Source organism: Acanthaster planci, linkage group LG07, assembly GCF_054643075.1.
Source record: "Acanthaster planci isolate LZ-2023a linkage group LG07, COTS_SCS, whole genome shotgun sequence".
Classification (NCBI taxonomy): Eukaryota; Metazoa; Echinodermata; class Asteroidea; order Valvatida; family Acanthasteridae; genus Acanthaster; species Acanthaster planci.
In genome coordinates this window covers 2,459,612-2,474,804 of record NC_141783.1, presented here as the reverse complement: position 1 = coordinate 2,474,804, position 15,193 = coordinate 2,459,612, and the positions used below count along the sequence as shown (strand labels likewise).

At 40.3% G+C, this 15,193-nt stretch overlaps 1 protein-coding gene across 13 annotated transcripts in view; it reads right to left on the bottom strand.

Annotated features, from left to right (window-relative positions):
* Positions 1 to 15,193, bottom strand: part of cacna1g (calcium voltage-gated channel subunit alpha1 G) — a 129,285-nt gene that overhangs the window by 75,672 nt on the left and 38,420 nt on the right. For 12 of the 13 annotated variants that reach the window (XM_087139448.1, XM_087139446.1, XM_087139445.1 and 9 more), the window contains exons 2-6: positions 13,646 to 13,889; positions 10,283 to 10,303; positions 4,728 to 4,825; positions 3,756 to 3,930; positions 2,147 to 2,444 (exon numbers count right to left, since the gene is read on the bottom strand). In XM_087139448.1, the coding sequence (XP_086995574.1) occupies positions 2,147 to 2,444; positions 3,756 to 3,930; positions 4,728 to 4,825; positions 10,283 to 10,303; positions 13,646 to 13,889 (836 nt within the window). The remainder of the gene's footprint in view (positions 1 to 2,146; positions 2,445 to 3,755; positions 3,931 to 4,727; positions 4,826 to 10,282; positions 10,304 to 13,645; positions 13,890 to 15,193) is intronic. The other variant, XM_087139451.1, reaches the window with a different exon arrangement.

Here is a 15,193-nt window from a genome sequence, read left to right as displayed (position 1 = left end):
AGGATTAAGGGTCTGGGTCCAATGCTGAAGCCCAAGTCAGAAAAGAATATTGCAAAGCGGTAGATTAGGATTCAGAGAGTGTACACAAACTACCTGAAAGTGTCAAAGGTACGGGGGTCCCCTTTTTCTGTAAATTCTTCTCTTTATAGCTGGCCAATGACTTTTGATATTTGAGCAGCATGTTGTACTGGGTTTGAGCACAATGGGAGGTATCATAACAAATGCAATCAGATTCTTTCTGCACACATTTATGAGATTTTTTTTCCCAATAATAGTAGATATATCCATTCAAGAGGCACCCACACCACCCTGCAATCAAAATTAATTATTCTCCTTTTCATTAAAGATTTACTCCAAGGATGGTTTTAGTCACTTGGCATGACATGGTAAGGAAAACATTTGTAAGTCTCAAGTCCACATTCATTTCGTGTCCAAACTGTTCAAATCCAAGCTGAAACTTAAGTCCCATGTATATAAAGGCTGGGTGTAATTAGGTTTTTGATTTCAGTCCCGGGTACTGGAAGTGATGGATGTCGGCCGAGGCACAAACTTCACATGAGGTCAAGTACCGGAGTGTCAGAGAACCCATCTTTTTGAAGGGTTGTTTATTGCATCAGTCTGATTTGTATTAAGTGTCAGGTTTTGCCTTTCATGAAAGCAACATGATTAGGCACAGTAAGCTCAGTGCCTCCCAAGAGTATCGTTGGCGGGATAAAGCTTATGACATGTAAGGTTCCATTTCACAGAGTTATTAAGCAGAAAATATTGCCTACAAGATTTTTGCATTGAGCAAAAAATGAGCGGGGAAACCAGTCCCAGGTTTTATACTTTGCATAGAGCACTGGCATGTAACCTTTTTAGGGGGGGTGTTTTGTGTACTAGTGAAACTGTCTGAACATTCAACTGATAAGCCCACCAAAGTTACATGGCTCGTATATGACATGGCAAAATATACTGCATAAGGCCCTTTCGCACGAACGCTACAAAACACACATCTGTGATAGTTGGTGCCGAGTGTGTCACAAGGGTCGTGTGCAATTTGATCAAATCAAGTTAGCGAACATTGCTTGTTTTGCAGCATTTACATTTGTATCACTGGTACTGTGGTATTCTTTGAACGGCGGAACTACAGGGTACGAGCTAATTTTCCTGCCATATGTGCGCATCCTTTTTTTTTTTTACAAGCTTTCACAAACATATGTGTAGGAATTCAGTGACAATGAAACACTAATTGCCCATTAGAGGCTGCCCTAGCTGTGCACTTCTGTTTCTGAGATTTCATGACAGTCCTGGATGTTTTTGCCCATTGGTCTCAGACACATTATCGGCATGATTTCCAGTGCTGGTTAGTGATAGCCTTGTTGCCAGCACTCACTTTGGGGCTTTATAACATGCTAGACATGGGATAGGTGTCTGATTTATAAACAAAGGATATCTAGCTTGATCAATAGAAATGGGGTAAAGAAAATCAAGTCCAATTTCTTTTTGACATTCATGGCTATTCTTTGCATAGAAAAGTAAGGCCAGAACTTCATAGATCTGGTTCCCGCCCCTCTTATGTAAAAACGGGGTACTAAGGCATGTCCAGGACCAGATGGCAGCAAGACTATCACTAGCAGGCAGCATATTTTTGTGAACCGCCATTTTGAACCATGGAAATGGCATACACGCATAATGGACTCCAACGCACAGTGCCCTTGCAAAAATCACACACGTTACATTCACAAGACCAATCTCGATGATAATCACATTGATTTCTCATCCACGCGCAATTTTTGGAGTAAGTATGGATCCGTGCGATGAACACACAGGGACCCTGGCAATTTAGTGACAGGGATACACTTGCACATGACACAATATCTCTGCAATCGTGACATCAATGTGATTTTATCGCCAGGAACCCCTGTTTTCAGCGCTCGTGGAAAGGGCCTACACGTGCACAGCAACTTTTGACACAATTTGATACTGAGCAAACAGTGCCATCTGTTGAATGAACACTCTAGATTGGCATTCTTGATAACTTTTCAGTATGTGGTGACTGTCATCATGGAATCACCTGCAAAGAGCCCAACTTTACAATGTGAAAGAAAAAGGAACTAGAACGACAAAGGATAAGGAAAGCCAAGAACACAGAAAAAGAACTCACCTGGAATATGGCGACCCACGCATACAGTATATTATCAAAAGAAATGGACCCAAGAAATGGATTCACGTCGCTAGTTTTACACATGGTATAGTACTGGTTCCAATTGACACAGTCTGTCAAATTGCTGTCGTACGAATTGTTTATGTAGGGCAAGGCAGTAGAGTTGCACTCTTGTTCTCCTATAAGAAATGGATCTTTATGGTCGCTGTCGCAATGCAGATCTCCCGCATCCGTTTTAAAACTGCATACATAATCCTGGTACATGTCTGGCAGTGTGTAAAATGTTGTAACATCGTACCTACGGAAAAACAGCACGAAAAGAGTGAAGAGCTGAGTGACTGGAAACATGCAATTATCCACATAGAACCTATGTTCTCTTCCTTCAAGAATTACATTTCTCTCTCCACAAGTAGTGACTGGAGGACTTGGAGTGAAAATTGTGAAATTGAGTGGAAAATTTGTGTAATGTTGGACTGGCGAAGCATTAAGAATATCCCCCCCAGCGTGAAGTTGATTGAAATGCCTACTGACTGAATTCAACTCCTGAATCGTATCATTCTTGGTTTCAGTCGGACGAAAGGAATCCAAGCTCTTTGGAAATAAGTGAGTGGAAGTAAGAAATGTTCAAGCATCTTGAGAAATTTCCGCAGCAGCCTATTTCATGAAACTTTACGCAATGGCGTAACTTAACTAATGCCAAGATGGAACAAAAAATTATGACACACTTCACAAAAGTTACAGACTGCGTATGTCTGCGACTCGCACAACAAATTATGGTGCCACCTATGCAATAATTTTAAGTGGCATATCTGAAAGGAACAATAGGGGGCCTATTACTGCCACGTCAGGTTTGATTAAAGCTCATCATTGCTCAAACTAACATGGTTTATATGGGAAATGTACAAGTTTGTCTTGGGCGGTGATGGAAAACTTGTTTGGCTGTGAGAGAACTTTCAGATCTTTTGTCTGGTTCCAACAAAGAAAGATGAAACCTGTTCAAAATGGCAGGCGGCGGGTAATTCAATGACTGTTTAACGACGGCCGTAATAGTAACAAGGAGTAGCCATTGTAAAAATTGCGATCGTCCTTGTCCGAGAAATGTAATGTAATTAAAATGTTGAGCAGCAAAGGTTTTGGGAAATTGATTGTAATTATCCTTCGCAGCTATGCCACAAATTCATGAGAGTAAGACTAATGAATGGTGCAAAGTTATGCCAGGTTTCATGAAATCAGCTGCAGGCCTGTGGGTCAGAATCCAGATTTCTTCACTTGAACCCGCATGCTGTCCCCTCTTGTGCCGAGTAAAAAGTTAATGAGTAAGTTCACGACGAAGTCTGAATTTCCTTATCACCAATTACTTTGGTTTAGTTTGGTGGTCTGTTTTTACTGTTTCTTCCCTTCTAGGCAATTGACATTCAACTGTTGCTTCACTCCGTGGACAGTTTTCTTGCAGGATTTAAATTTCCAGTCTGCTGCACACCTATGGAAAGTGGCTTTAACTGCATTTGTGTGTGAGCTGTAAATGTATCTTCTGACAATCTAGGTAAACATATTTTGCTCACAAATGTGGGCTACAGGGGTGATAATAATGCATTCCACCTGATCTTACCCTGCTCCAATGGAGGTGTTATCGGGCAAGTCCAAGAAGCACCTGTTTCGCAGCAGGCCCTTCCACAGCTGTACGCCGATGATCCCAAAGATGAAGAAGACAAAGAAGCACAGCATGAGCACATTGCCCAGCATGGGCAGCGTGTCTAGCAGGAGCATGACCAAGATCCGTAAACCTGGAGCAGAGGAGGAAACGGAAGACGTCAACAGACAGATGACAGAAATGACAAGGGCCCATGAAAATGATGAATCAGCACACTTGTCTAATGGACAGCATATCTCAAATCTTTAACGGGCTCATGTCAATGGAGCTATACACCCACAACCAATGAGCCAGTTTGGTGATTCTGACAGCCCGGGCTCAGTATGAGGGTATTTGAGAACAGTCCTATCAGCACAGCCATATGCTGACTCACGTGCACAAGCTATGTTTCTAAAAGACCCTGGCTTTTCGAAATACCGAACTAGCTGATTGTAGTGTCCTGTTTCGATTTGAGAAGAGACCATGGCATGCTGCTCTGTAAAAATTAGAGATTTGTGAACAAATATTATTCTGCATGTGGGGCCAGTTCATTGTGAAACAGTACCATCCATAAGTAAACAAGGTTTATCTTAGAAATCCCTAAGCCCTTTATTTACAGTAGCAGTGCTTACAAACTAAACACAGCACAATTTGTGGTAAAGTTTAAGACCTTCACAAGACCATCACAGACCTCAGGTCTAAATTCATGTCATAAGGCTCTGCAACGTAACCATTCCTTTGTCACTGTTTATTTGTGACTGGTCTTGTGACTGATCATGTGATCGGGCCTTGATTCTGGTCTTGTGTGGGTATCGACTGCAATGCACTAAATGTACATTTAATTTGCCATTCCGTCCAAACTCACGAGCAAAGAGCTTCCCAAAAGTGATGTTTATTTATATACATATTCCCACAAATCAAGTAGACCCCAGATCCTACTGTCACACTCACTTGGGATTCTGTTGATGGCACGCAATGGTCGGAGAACTCGAATCGTACGAATAGCTGTAAGATTCATGTTTTCTAACTGCAGTGAGTATTCCAATGCCCTGAAACCAAACACACAGTTCCTTGTTAAGGGCGGCATGTAAAAACAATGTCTGTCTTCAGAGAGTAATTGGAACTTTCTTTGCTGCTGTGTCAAATGAAAGCAGCTGCCTTTTTTTTTTGTTTCTGTCTTAAGAAACAATTTTTTCAAATAAAATATCCGTAGTCAAGCACTGTTTTGCTAGATAATACAGATTTATGAATATGCATACATGAAAGTTAGTTGAATTAATAAATGCGTTTTGTACATGAAAATTTCACACATGACAGGTAATGTCTGGAAAAAAATCAATAGAGATTAAAAATATATAAATGTGTGACTAAACAACTTGAGCATACATGTACATACATTCTGGCTCAACACATCTGGGAAGGTACAAAATTAAAGCAAGGCACAATGGTATACATGTACAGTCATGAGGATTTCTAACGGTAGGCGTTTAGTCCTGAATGAGGCATACCATTGGTGGAAATTTGTCCTTCTTTCCTTTTTCCTATGTGTGCTTTTTAACACACAGAGACTATTACCCTGGGGACCTGGAACAAGTGACACACGAATGCTGTTAGAAGGAGAGTGTTCCATGTTTACAGTCCATTTTTATGTGTTACACTGCACATCATCTAGTAAGGCACTTGTGAATGCCCTTATTTTGAAACACCCGTGATATTTTCACGCAGCATTTAAGAGCAAACTTGTCCGAGATACTCGGGAAAATGGGCAATGCTGACAATAACATTTTATGACAGCATCTTAGATACACGTACATGTTGATTAGTACCCCCAGATGCATGTTATCTACCTGCTGCCGCTGACCTAGATGTAAAACGAATTGATATACATGTACACATATGTTTTAAGTAATCGAGTTGAAAGAGAAAAGTTAGTTTGATTAAAATTAAGGTAGACACAATTACTACTCCCGATTCCACATTTAACGATATATCATCAATGAATGCCAGTGAGAATACTTCCTCTATGTGATGCTGGAAAAAAAATTTTCAGGCAAGCCTCATCGGAATAAACCCCAACCCTCAGAAACTCAAAAAAAAAAAATGATGCTTGAGGTTACAACCAAAGAGTGAACTTTCAGGAAAAAAAAAAGAACCATAACATAATATCACAGACAAGTCAAAATGAACAAGAAAGAACTGTCTCCTTTTGGTATCCACTGAAGTCCTATGCAATCTCCCCACAAATCTTGCTCCATTTTGAGGGATACAGCCATGTGTTTTCTCTGGGTTTGTTTTATATCCTACGTTTGCTATTGTATTTTCTGTTCACCACATAGAATGATGCGGTTCTCACTGGCTTGACAGGTGTCTTGGTATTATAACGTTGGAAGTCTGCATGTTACGCAGATGGTTACTGACGCTTTGGTTTTAAATTATATGTAGTTAAAAAAGAAGAAAAGAAACATTGGTGGCCAGAAATGAGAAAAGAGGCAACGTGGATGACAAAGTCAAGAAGAAGAAAAAAAATATAGGATTAATAAAGAGATTAAAACCCACGGACTTCATGTACCTCGGAAGAGAAAGATCTTTCTGTGTCCATTTTTCTTTTCATGAAATAAGGAATATTTTTGAATAGACATCATCATCATCATCATCATCAGCCAATTTTCTCACCTCTTTCACAGTTTGGTAAGAGTATACACAACTCCTTCAGTGCACGCTACCACTGGTTATGAGACATATATACAAAGACTGATTTCTGAAAATCATCTCTGCTGGCTGTAAAATCATTTCAGCGCTCAATTATCTCATTCGCTCTAGATTTCAAGATGGTGGTGAATGAATTCGCATTGGAATCTTTGGTATCTTGGCTGAGCTAGTTATTTTCACTGGAATGGTAATGACTACAATGCATTTACCTGAATCGAATTTCAACAAGGTGACCATTTTGACACTTTGTACACATACCGCTGAAATTTCGACGGCCGAGAAGGCAGAGGATGAAGGAATTGGCAGATGATCACGAATTTTACACTGTGGCAGTGCTCGGTAAGCATGATCATGGACACAAATGCATTATACATGTACAGAGTTACCATGGACACAATGTGAATGCAGTGGGAGGGGGGATGATTACATTACAGAGTTGTGCAACGTGACCTCTTGGAAGAGCAAAAGACAAATATCATCATGATGGCAACAGATCAGTGCGACATACAGTATATCAACATGCTGTCTATTCATCACATACTTCAAACACTATGGCAGTAATGAACGATTCATGGAATGCTTTAGTGTGTTTCAGTTCTTGAAACTACAGATTATAATGGAACGATGAATTATTAATGATTCAGTTAGTTATCTATGTGTATACGATGAGAGGCGTTAGCGGAAGAGGGTGCCCTTTGACTATGTAATTTTTTTTCCCTGGATTTTTCACACGACTGATTACAATGCCATTAGAACTTCAATTCAATTTTTTTTTCTTTCAGCACGGTTGCTTTGCATGCAGTCATATTAAATTTGATTCATGTCAGAGAAAATGTGATCATGCATGCTGTTGTTATCACTGATCAGGCCCTGCACGACACTGAGGCATCAAAGCTGAACTAGCTGCGTTTTTTGTCTACATTAAGGGCCGAGTCAACTTACAGCAAAAACAGACTTAGGATTTGTAAGTATTAGAAAAGCTTAGAAAAGCATGTAATAACAATAATCTTGATAATGAAAACATATTTATTTGACCCCCAAATAAATAAACTTAAATTGTTAATGAACTTTCAATGTGTCACTTTGAAAGTAGCCTTGAGAAATTTCTTATGATTTTGACATACACCTGCAAACACGACGATGTTACTAGGACCTATTGCTTCCTATTTCCGACTATTATAATAAAATAAATCCAAATATATTGCACTACACATGCTTTAACCAGTTGTAGAGCTATTTTTTGTCTTCAACATTTATGTGTGTATGTACGTGTAGGCATCTGAAGTGATACAACTTGGATTTTGGGCTGCATGTAACTAAGCATGTAATTTAATGCATTGCCAATAACTCTGCTCTCCCACAAACTGTGATGGACATACATGTACATGTATCATATTCAATGTGCAATAATGGGAGGCAAAATATTACAGACTTTGCATAATATCTGAATTTGTGATGCATGCAGACTGTGATGTGGAGACACACGTGATCTTTCAACAACCAGGAGTATAACCTAAGGGAATTTCAACCATCTAGAAATATCAATTGCAAAACTATTTTTTATGGTGCTCTTACGAATAGTGAGTTTAGTCATTATTTATATGAAATTAATGATTAAAAACAGACAACTATTGTCTTTGTCAGACATGCTTACTGCTGGAATATTGACTTTCATTTTGGTTTAATTTACAGGTTTATGTACACTTTAATATGACTGTGAGCAATGCAGCTATTTCAATATTTGGATAGATGCAGGGTTTTGTCAAGGACTACAGGTTTGGTTATCACTCAATTACAGTTGTCTGGTAATTTCAGCTATTCGGATATAAACACTTGTAGTTTGTATACATTTTAAACTAGCATACTCTTCCACTGCATTTTGGAATTGACGATTACAAATCTACAAACAATATTACTGGATGCAATGTCATGTCATTTGTAGGTAATGCAGTACGTAATATTTTCAGATTCGTAGTGAAAGCATGCACAGAGGCCACATTTATCCTATTAGAACGTGCTTGCTGTATATCTAACAGAAGCTAAAAATGCCCAGAGTTCGACTGATTAAATTTTCTACTGTCCACCAAAAAGATGATCGGAAAAAAGGAGTTTTCTTAAAAAAAAGGCGTGTTATCTGATTACTTGGTGCGGTGTTGCCATGGTAGCAGCCACCCTCCATGCAGATGCAGTAACACGTCTCCCATGAAAGGCAGATGCTAGCAATGGATAATGGACTGCACTCGGACAAAGCAAATGCTTTGAAGCAGAAGTGAAGATAAATGTGCTTGGATCAAACATTCCTTCACATTGTTGATTTTTGGGGAGTGGTCAAAATAGAAAATAAAAACATATCCTTTACTGCATTTCAAATTTAAATTATTCACTTGATTAACTTTGCCCAAATTTAGAATTTCATCTATCACCGTAACGCTAGAATTCCTGAAATAATTCAGAACTGAACACAATGAGGTAAGTTTTTGTCAGCAGAAACAAAAAAGACACCACGGTTGAGCAATTGTTCTTCGCGATTCATGTTTTTCTGGTGGTGATGCAACATGCATGCAAATCATCAGTGCGGTTGTGCAGATGAAAGTAGTGACCTGCGGACAGACTGTGCCATTCCCTGGAGGCCCATGTGCACACAACCAAACTTGCAAAGGCTACCAATTTCAGGCCATGCTGGCGATCGAAGCGTCAGTCACAGAGGGGCTCTGCATGCTTTACTGGACATGTTCCACATACAGCATGTTGCAGTCATCTCACAACATGGACACATTCATAATGGCGCCCAAAATGGGATCTCAAAAAAAAGGATTAAAAAAAAGGGTAAGATGACTGAAAACCAATGTGATTTTTCACTTGACTGTGATTAATGAGTGAGTGCTGGGCATGTGGGCGTGACTACAATATTTGAATAAGTTTTATTAATTCCTGCATCGTGATCTCCAGTGACCCTGAGCTTTGAAACATGGGCCCCGTACTCCCCATGAGCTCTCTCATTACCTATCCAGACACCACCCATCCTCTTAAACACAAAAAGAACTCCATGTCGACATTTGAATATTCACATACTATGGCGCATGCATGGTGTCGAAGCGTGTCCACAATGAGTCTCGCGTGAGATACATTTTGGTTTGATCCCCTGAGGGATAAGATGGCATATCTCTTTCAAAAGAAAAAGAGCTTAGATGCATCGTCGGAGGAGGAAAATATTGGGCTGATTGATGCCCCTCAACCAGCTGTTGGAGTGGCGTTTGAAGACTTCTGCGATAGCACCAGAGGATGGGGTTACTGAGCCGAGAAACTCGACGGGTCACTGGAGAGTCATTTTAATCATGCTTTCTCACAGGCGAGACCTTCCTCCAGCTAAAGTCGGTCGCATACATCAGTGTTACTCTGAAGGTGTTAGATTTCTTCTTCAATCGTACAGGAGGTTAAAGGGGCACTGCGCACGTGCGCAATATCGGCCCTGATGAAATCTTCAGAGCTCATGCTTGGCAGCCGACGGAATACCCGCTCCGGCACTTTAGCATCCTGGTAAACACTCAGGACCCACACAATTTCAGCACAGGCATCTGCTGCCTACTGTCGAGTGCTCACCCCTGCCGCCTTTGCATTTTTAAGCAGCGAAATCAAGACGCAGGGGCTGTGCCAGACATGTGGATTGCAAACGTGCGCGTCAGTGCCACCCTGACAAATCTCGAGCCGAATTAAGGTGCACATGTATATATGACAGCTACAATATTAAAGTACAGTTCTTGACACAAACATGGTAAATGGACACAGGAACAACTTACTGCATGGTATAGTCTGTAATTCTTTTTCACCAAACAGCAGAGAAAAGAAAGGAAGGATTTCATTAAGAAACAAAAAAGTCACCATTTAAAAAAACAAACAAACAATAGTTGGATTTTCAGGAAGGGAGTTTTCATAGAGAAACATTCAATTAAAAGACCAATGGGAGAGCAAAACGGCACATCAATTTAATCTGTCAAATATCTGAAACCTACAGAAGTCTTGAAGAACGAATTGCATAAGAATCACGGCGTAATGAGATGACACTGAACGCCAATGTGCCCTGAATAACAAAAAGGCATGCCGAGATTCTGGGGCTACTTCTGAAGTTGGGGCCCTTCACAAACAACAAATCAATAAAAAATTGAGGTTTTATTTTGATCAGCATTTTACACTTTCATTCCTCTCAATGAAAAATGCAAGTGCAATGGAAAATGCCCTCAAGACTGTTCATGAAATAATTACATGTGTATATTTTTCCCAAGCTGTAGGTGTCAGCAACAGCCTGCCAAAAATGACCATTGTTGGCCTTTCAATTCAGGATGACCAACCATAAACCCTGATGCAAATACCGCTCTACCCTGATGCTGTATCATGCACGAACGGCCATGTAATAACTAACGTAATAAAACAAGAAAGAGACCGCAAATAAAACAAAGGGGAAAGAATCAGGATGTGCATGAAAAATAAATGTCATCTGCATGGTTTTCAAGGCCCAAACTACCGTCTAAAAGCTAAAAATAGATCTGAGCGAGTGCAGTTGCTTATTCTCAGCGGAGTTTCCCATCTCCTTCCAGTCCGTCGTGCTGTCTGCCCGACACCCGAGCGCAGGTCACTCCTGAAGACTTGATCCTTTCAGAGAGGCAAAAAGATACTAGGAAAAATCGATTCCCAGCAAACCTTGCCTGTAGCAGCTCCTTCTCTCCTCTGCCAGTTTTAAAGAGATCCACTCAAATTTGGAAAACTTGCTCCAGCTAGGATGATCTATATGCACTGTAATATAGGCCTATGATCAAGATCTTTTAAGGCAGCGTCAAGCACTGCTAAAACACAATGCACGCACATCCACAGAGTATTTCTGACTTTGTTGTGTATAGTGTGTAAAATATGACACACAGCAGGTCAGTTAAATTAACACCAGACCCAGCAATTTGATTACATCTTAAGTATGTCAACTTTTTATAGTATATTTAAATACATTCTAGGTATGGTATTTAAACATCTTTTCATAGATATGGTGAAACTTACATGATTGTCTCCTTAAATCTGATCTATGGCTTTTGTACAATTGCGGGGGGGAATGAGCTGTTTGGCTGATACACAAAAGTGTACAAAACCCATGGACCACTTGACAGCAGGTGACAACTGCATTGTTATACCATGGTGTGATTTTTTAAAAACAGAAATATTCATTGGAATGACTTGAGTAGAGTTTGGCAATAAGATTTTTTTCTCTCATTTTAACATTTCTTCTGGAGGAAAACAAAATTTTCAAGAAACAATCAGAGGTTTGAGGGCCCCACAGCAGCATAGGGTCTATGGTACTGTACGCAATTGCATCCGCCTAAAGATACCCCTTAAAATACCCGTTTTTGTGCTCGGTACCAACTTTTAACAGAGAACATTCCTTAATGGACATCTCATCATTTCCTAATTGTTTGAAAAATCCTGAAAACCAAGAAAATCCTGATTAAACAAAAATCCTGAAGTCAGAAAAAAATTCCTGACAAATCTCACCCCAGACCTATGTGCATTTTCATCAAGGTCAAAGATCTGGATGTCTAAACAGCACAAGTCCAAGGGTGCATCAGCAACCTTGTGCGAAGGGTCTTTCTCTTTTGACAGTATTGACTGCAGTGGACAAAATAATACCCATGTCTTGAGCACAATCAACTCATTAAAACTGGGCATATGCGAGTAACATACATGTAGTCAGTCAAGTCCATTTGTGGTCACATACAAATTTTAAGAACAGCTCTCAACCAACGAAACTCCACAATCGGATACCATGATGTAACAAATGGTATGTGGTTTTATCCACCATTAGAAGGACCTCTCAAATGTGAGGATCAGTATGCATGCTATCCTTGCAAGTCAAATCACCTTTTCAATGAAAATGAGCACAATGTGACAACTTAATGCTACTTGCTAATACATGTACTTGAGCAATAAATGCACTAGTGTAATGTACACTTCTGTGCGGTATACATGTGATTGGCGAATGTACAACAGTGAGTATTGTGAAGCAACCGCAGACAATCCTGGTAGTGTCTGTGAATGAAAACCAAGAAAATATATGCTGCCACCAAGAGGCTGACAGTGCCCTAGTGTCTTTGCACTTAGCCAGGGATGCATTCAGTGATAATTATGAATGCAGTAGTTGTTAGGAACGCAGGAATATTAAATCGGGCACAGATCTCAACAACAAGTGTGACCATGACAATGCATGTCTTATTCCACTTTTCTTCCTTTTTTAATCTGTGGGTTGTGCTGTACAAAACTAAATAAAAATCCAAGAGAATGACTTTGCAGAAACCTGTCAAAAAATGTAAAAATGAAGTCAGGCCTGCGTACGCTTTTCTCCTCAAGTTGCTCAAAGACAAGTTGCGTTAAGTAAATATATTATCAATTCTGCTTGTTATTGATTACAAAAAGGTTTCCTACATTATATTGGCAGCATTCACATGGCTGACTGGCTTCAGCATGACTGTGTTTAATACCTACACTGTTAAACCTTTTTTCGGTCAAATTAAAAAAATATTTTAAAACTTTGCAATGTCATTTTAGCGACAAAAAGCTCTTCCTGGCCTGATCACTGCCACTCTCAGCATAGCCCAAAACTTGGGTAACAGTTTGGCAAAGTAAGATTTTAGACGGCATAAAACCTCTACAAGGAATGAATGAATGTCAGAAGGTACAGTAGGATCCCGCAATGACAAAAACCATTTGGTTTTCTTGTTCTGCTAGACGCAGTGATAGGGATCTTTCCTTGCATACTGCAAATCAGTATACAGGCCAGTGCCTCACATTTGCCAACCAGCAACCTTACATACACCTGCATCATTTGTTGCAGCACCAAGTAAACACATTATTCCAAAACTGGATCTGGGAGTTATATTATTCAGGGGAAGAATCAAGTATTAAGTACAACGTGCTTGTACTGTGAGAAATCACAAGTAGCTTTGGCTTCAATCATATCACTCTAAACAACACAAATTCTGTACATTTTAAATTTGTCTTTCTCTTTCCTCAATAAACAAGTCAAACAAAATGAACGCCCACAGAATCTTGAGGGTTTCAGACGGTGGTGTCATGCAGTAGCTACAGATGGTGCAACACCAATGCGCACATAAAAGCCTACTTACCCGGCCACAACAATGAAGCAGTCCAGGCGGTTCCACGTCTCAAAGAAGTAACCCGACTTGCCCCGGACCCCGAGTGCCAGGATCTTGACCACCATCTCAGCGGCAAAGAAGGCAAAGATGAAGTGGTCAAAGCCCTCCAAGACCACGCAGCGCGTGCTGGTGCACTCCTTCTCGCAGGGTTCGTACATGCCCAGGGTGATGCAGTTAAGTATGATGACGGCCATGCTGATCCGCTCAAACCACGTAAGGAAGTGAGTTAAGGATATCAATGACAAGAACAACGGTTTGAGAAAGGACTAAACAGTGTTGTATTCGAGTCCATCACAAATCCCTTCACAAATCCCTTCACAAGGCCAGTCATAAGTATCAAGGAGAACAACGACAAAAGAATGCTTTCGTAATGACTCATTTGAATAGCTCATTAATTGGCTTACCACTGAATGACTTGTGATGGACTTACGGGGACTTGTGATGGACTTGAATACAACACTGCTAAACAAAGGTGATATCTGACAAGTTACCAGTGACCTATTATTAACAAAGAATGATAATCAGCACCCTAGTGATCTGCTCAATCCAAGTGAGGAGACGCATGCAGGATGTCAGGACAAATATGCTTCGAACTGGTTTACTTGATTTTATCGCTGTATTAGAGCGATATCTGATCTCTTCCAGAGTCAATCAGTGATCTACAATGATAAAATATAAAGTATGGCGTGACCCTGTGCATAAAACGTACAAGACAAATATGACACGATAACTCTTGCTCAACAGGGATGTATTGCTGACACCTTCTGGACAGAAAAACACCACGATCCAATTGTTATGGCGTCCAATTCACTGCAATGAAATAGAGGGTAAAACCCCAACAGGGACCCAAATCTGTGTTCTTGGGCACGACGCTATTTTTTGGAGATGTTTTTCCATACCAGTTCGTTTTACCTTTTAATTTCTCTGAGATACAGTAAGCCTCAATACTGTGAAGAAATGACTACACCTTGTTTCAAAGTTTCAGTCACTGCTTTTATATTCCCGTTTCAAAACACTTTATTTTGGCACTCATAACTGATTTTCTTGTATAGACTCATCCGAGAAAACATCAAAACTGCAGTAGTACTGCACTCACAGGCGCATTCATGACCTTGACACATGGTTGCATTTGGCATCTTGCAATATCCTGTTTAATGCATGCATACCACCTGTGCAAGAGCGTAGCGCCGCTGAAGTAATGGATTCTAATTCTGGTTTGCTGAATTACACCAGACGTAATTTGTACTGTACATTTGCATTTCTTTGAAACCAATATGGCAGCTGTCCATCCCTGTTTGGTTGCACATATGCGCCGCACTCTGATAAATTTGTCAGAACTGACAATAAGCTGTGCCGCTGCACGACATGTGACTGATTGACGTTGTCCATTCAAGAAACCCACTGCGGGCATTGGTGTGTACTTGGCTATTGTAAGGATTTCCCAGCTATTGCCAAGTGTCAAGGTCAGTGTTTGGCTTGTGATAATGCATGCTGAGATTGCCTACCCTTGAGTCCAGG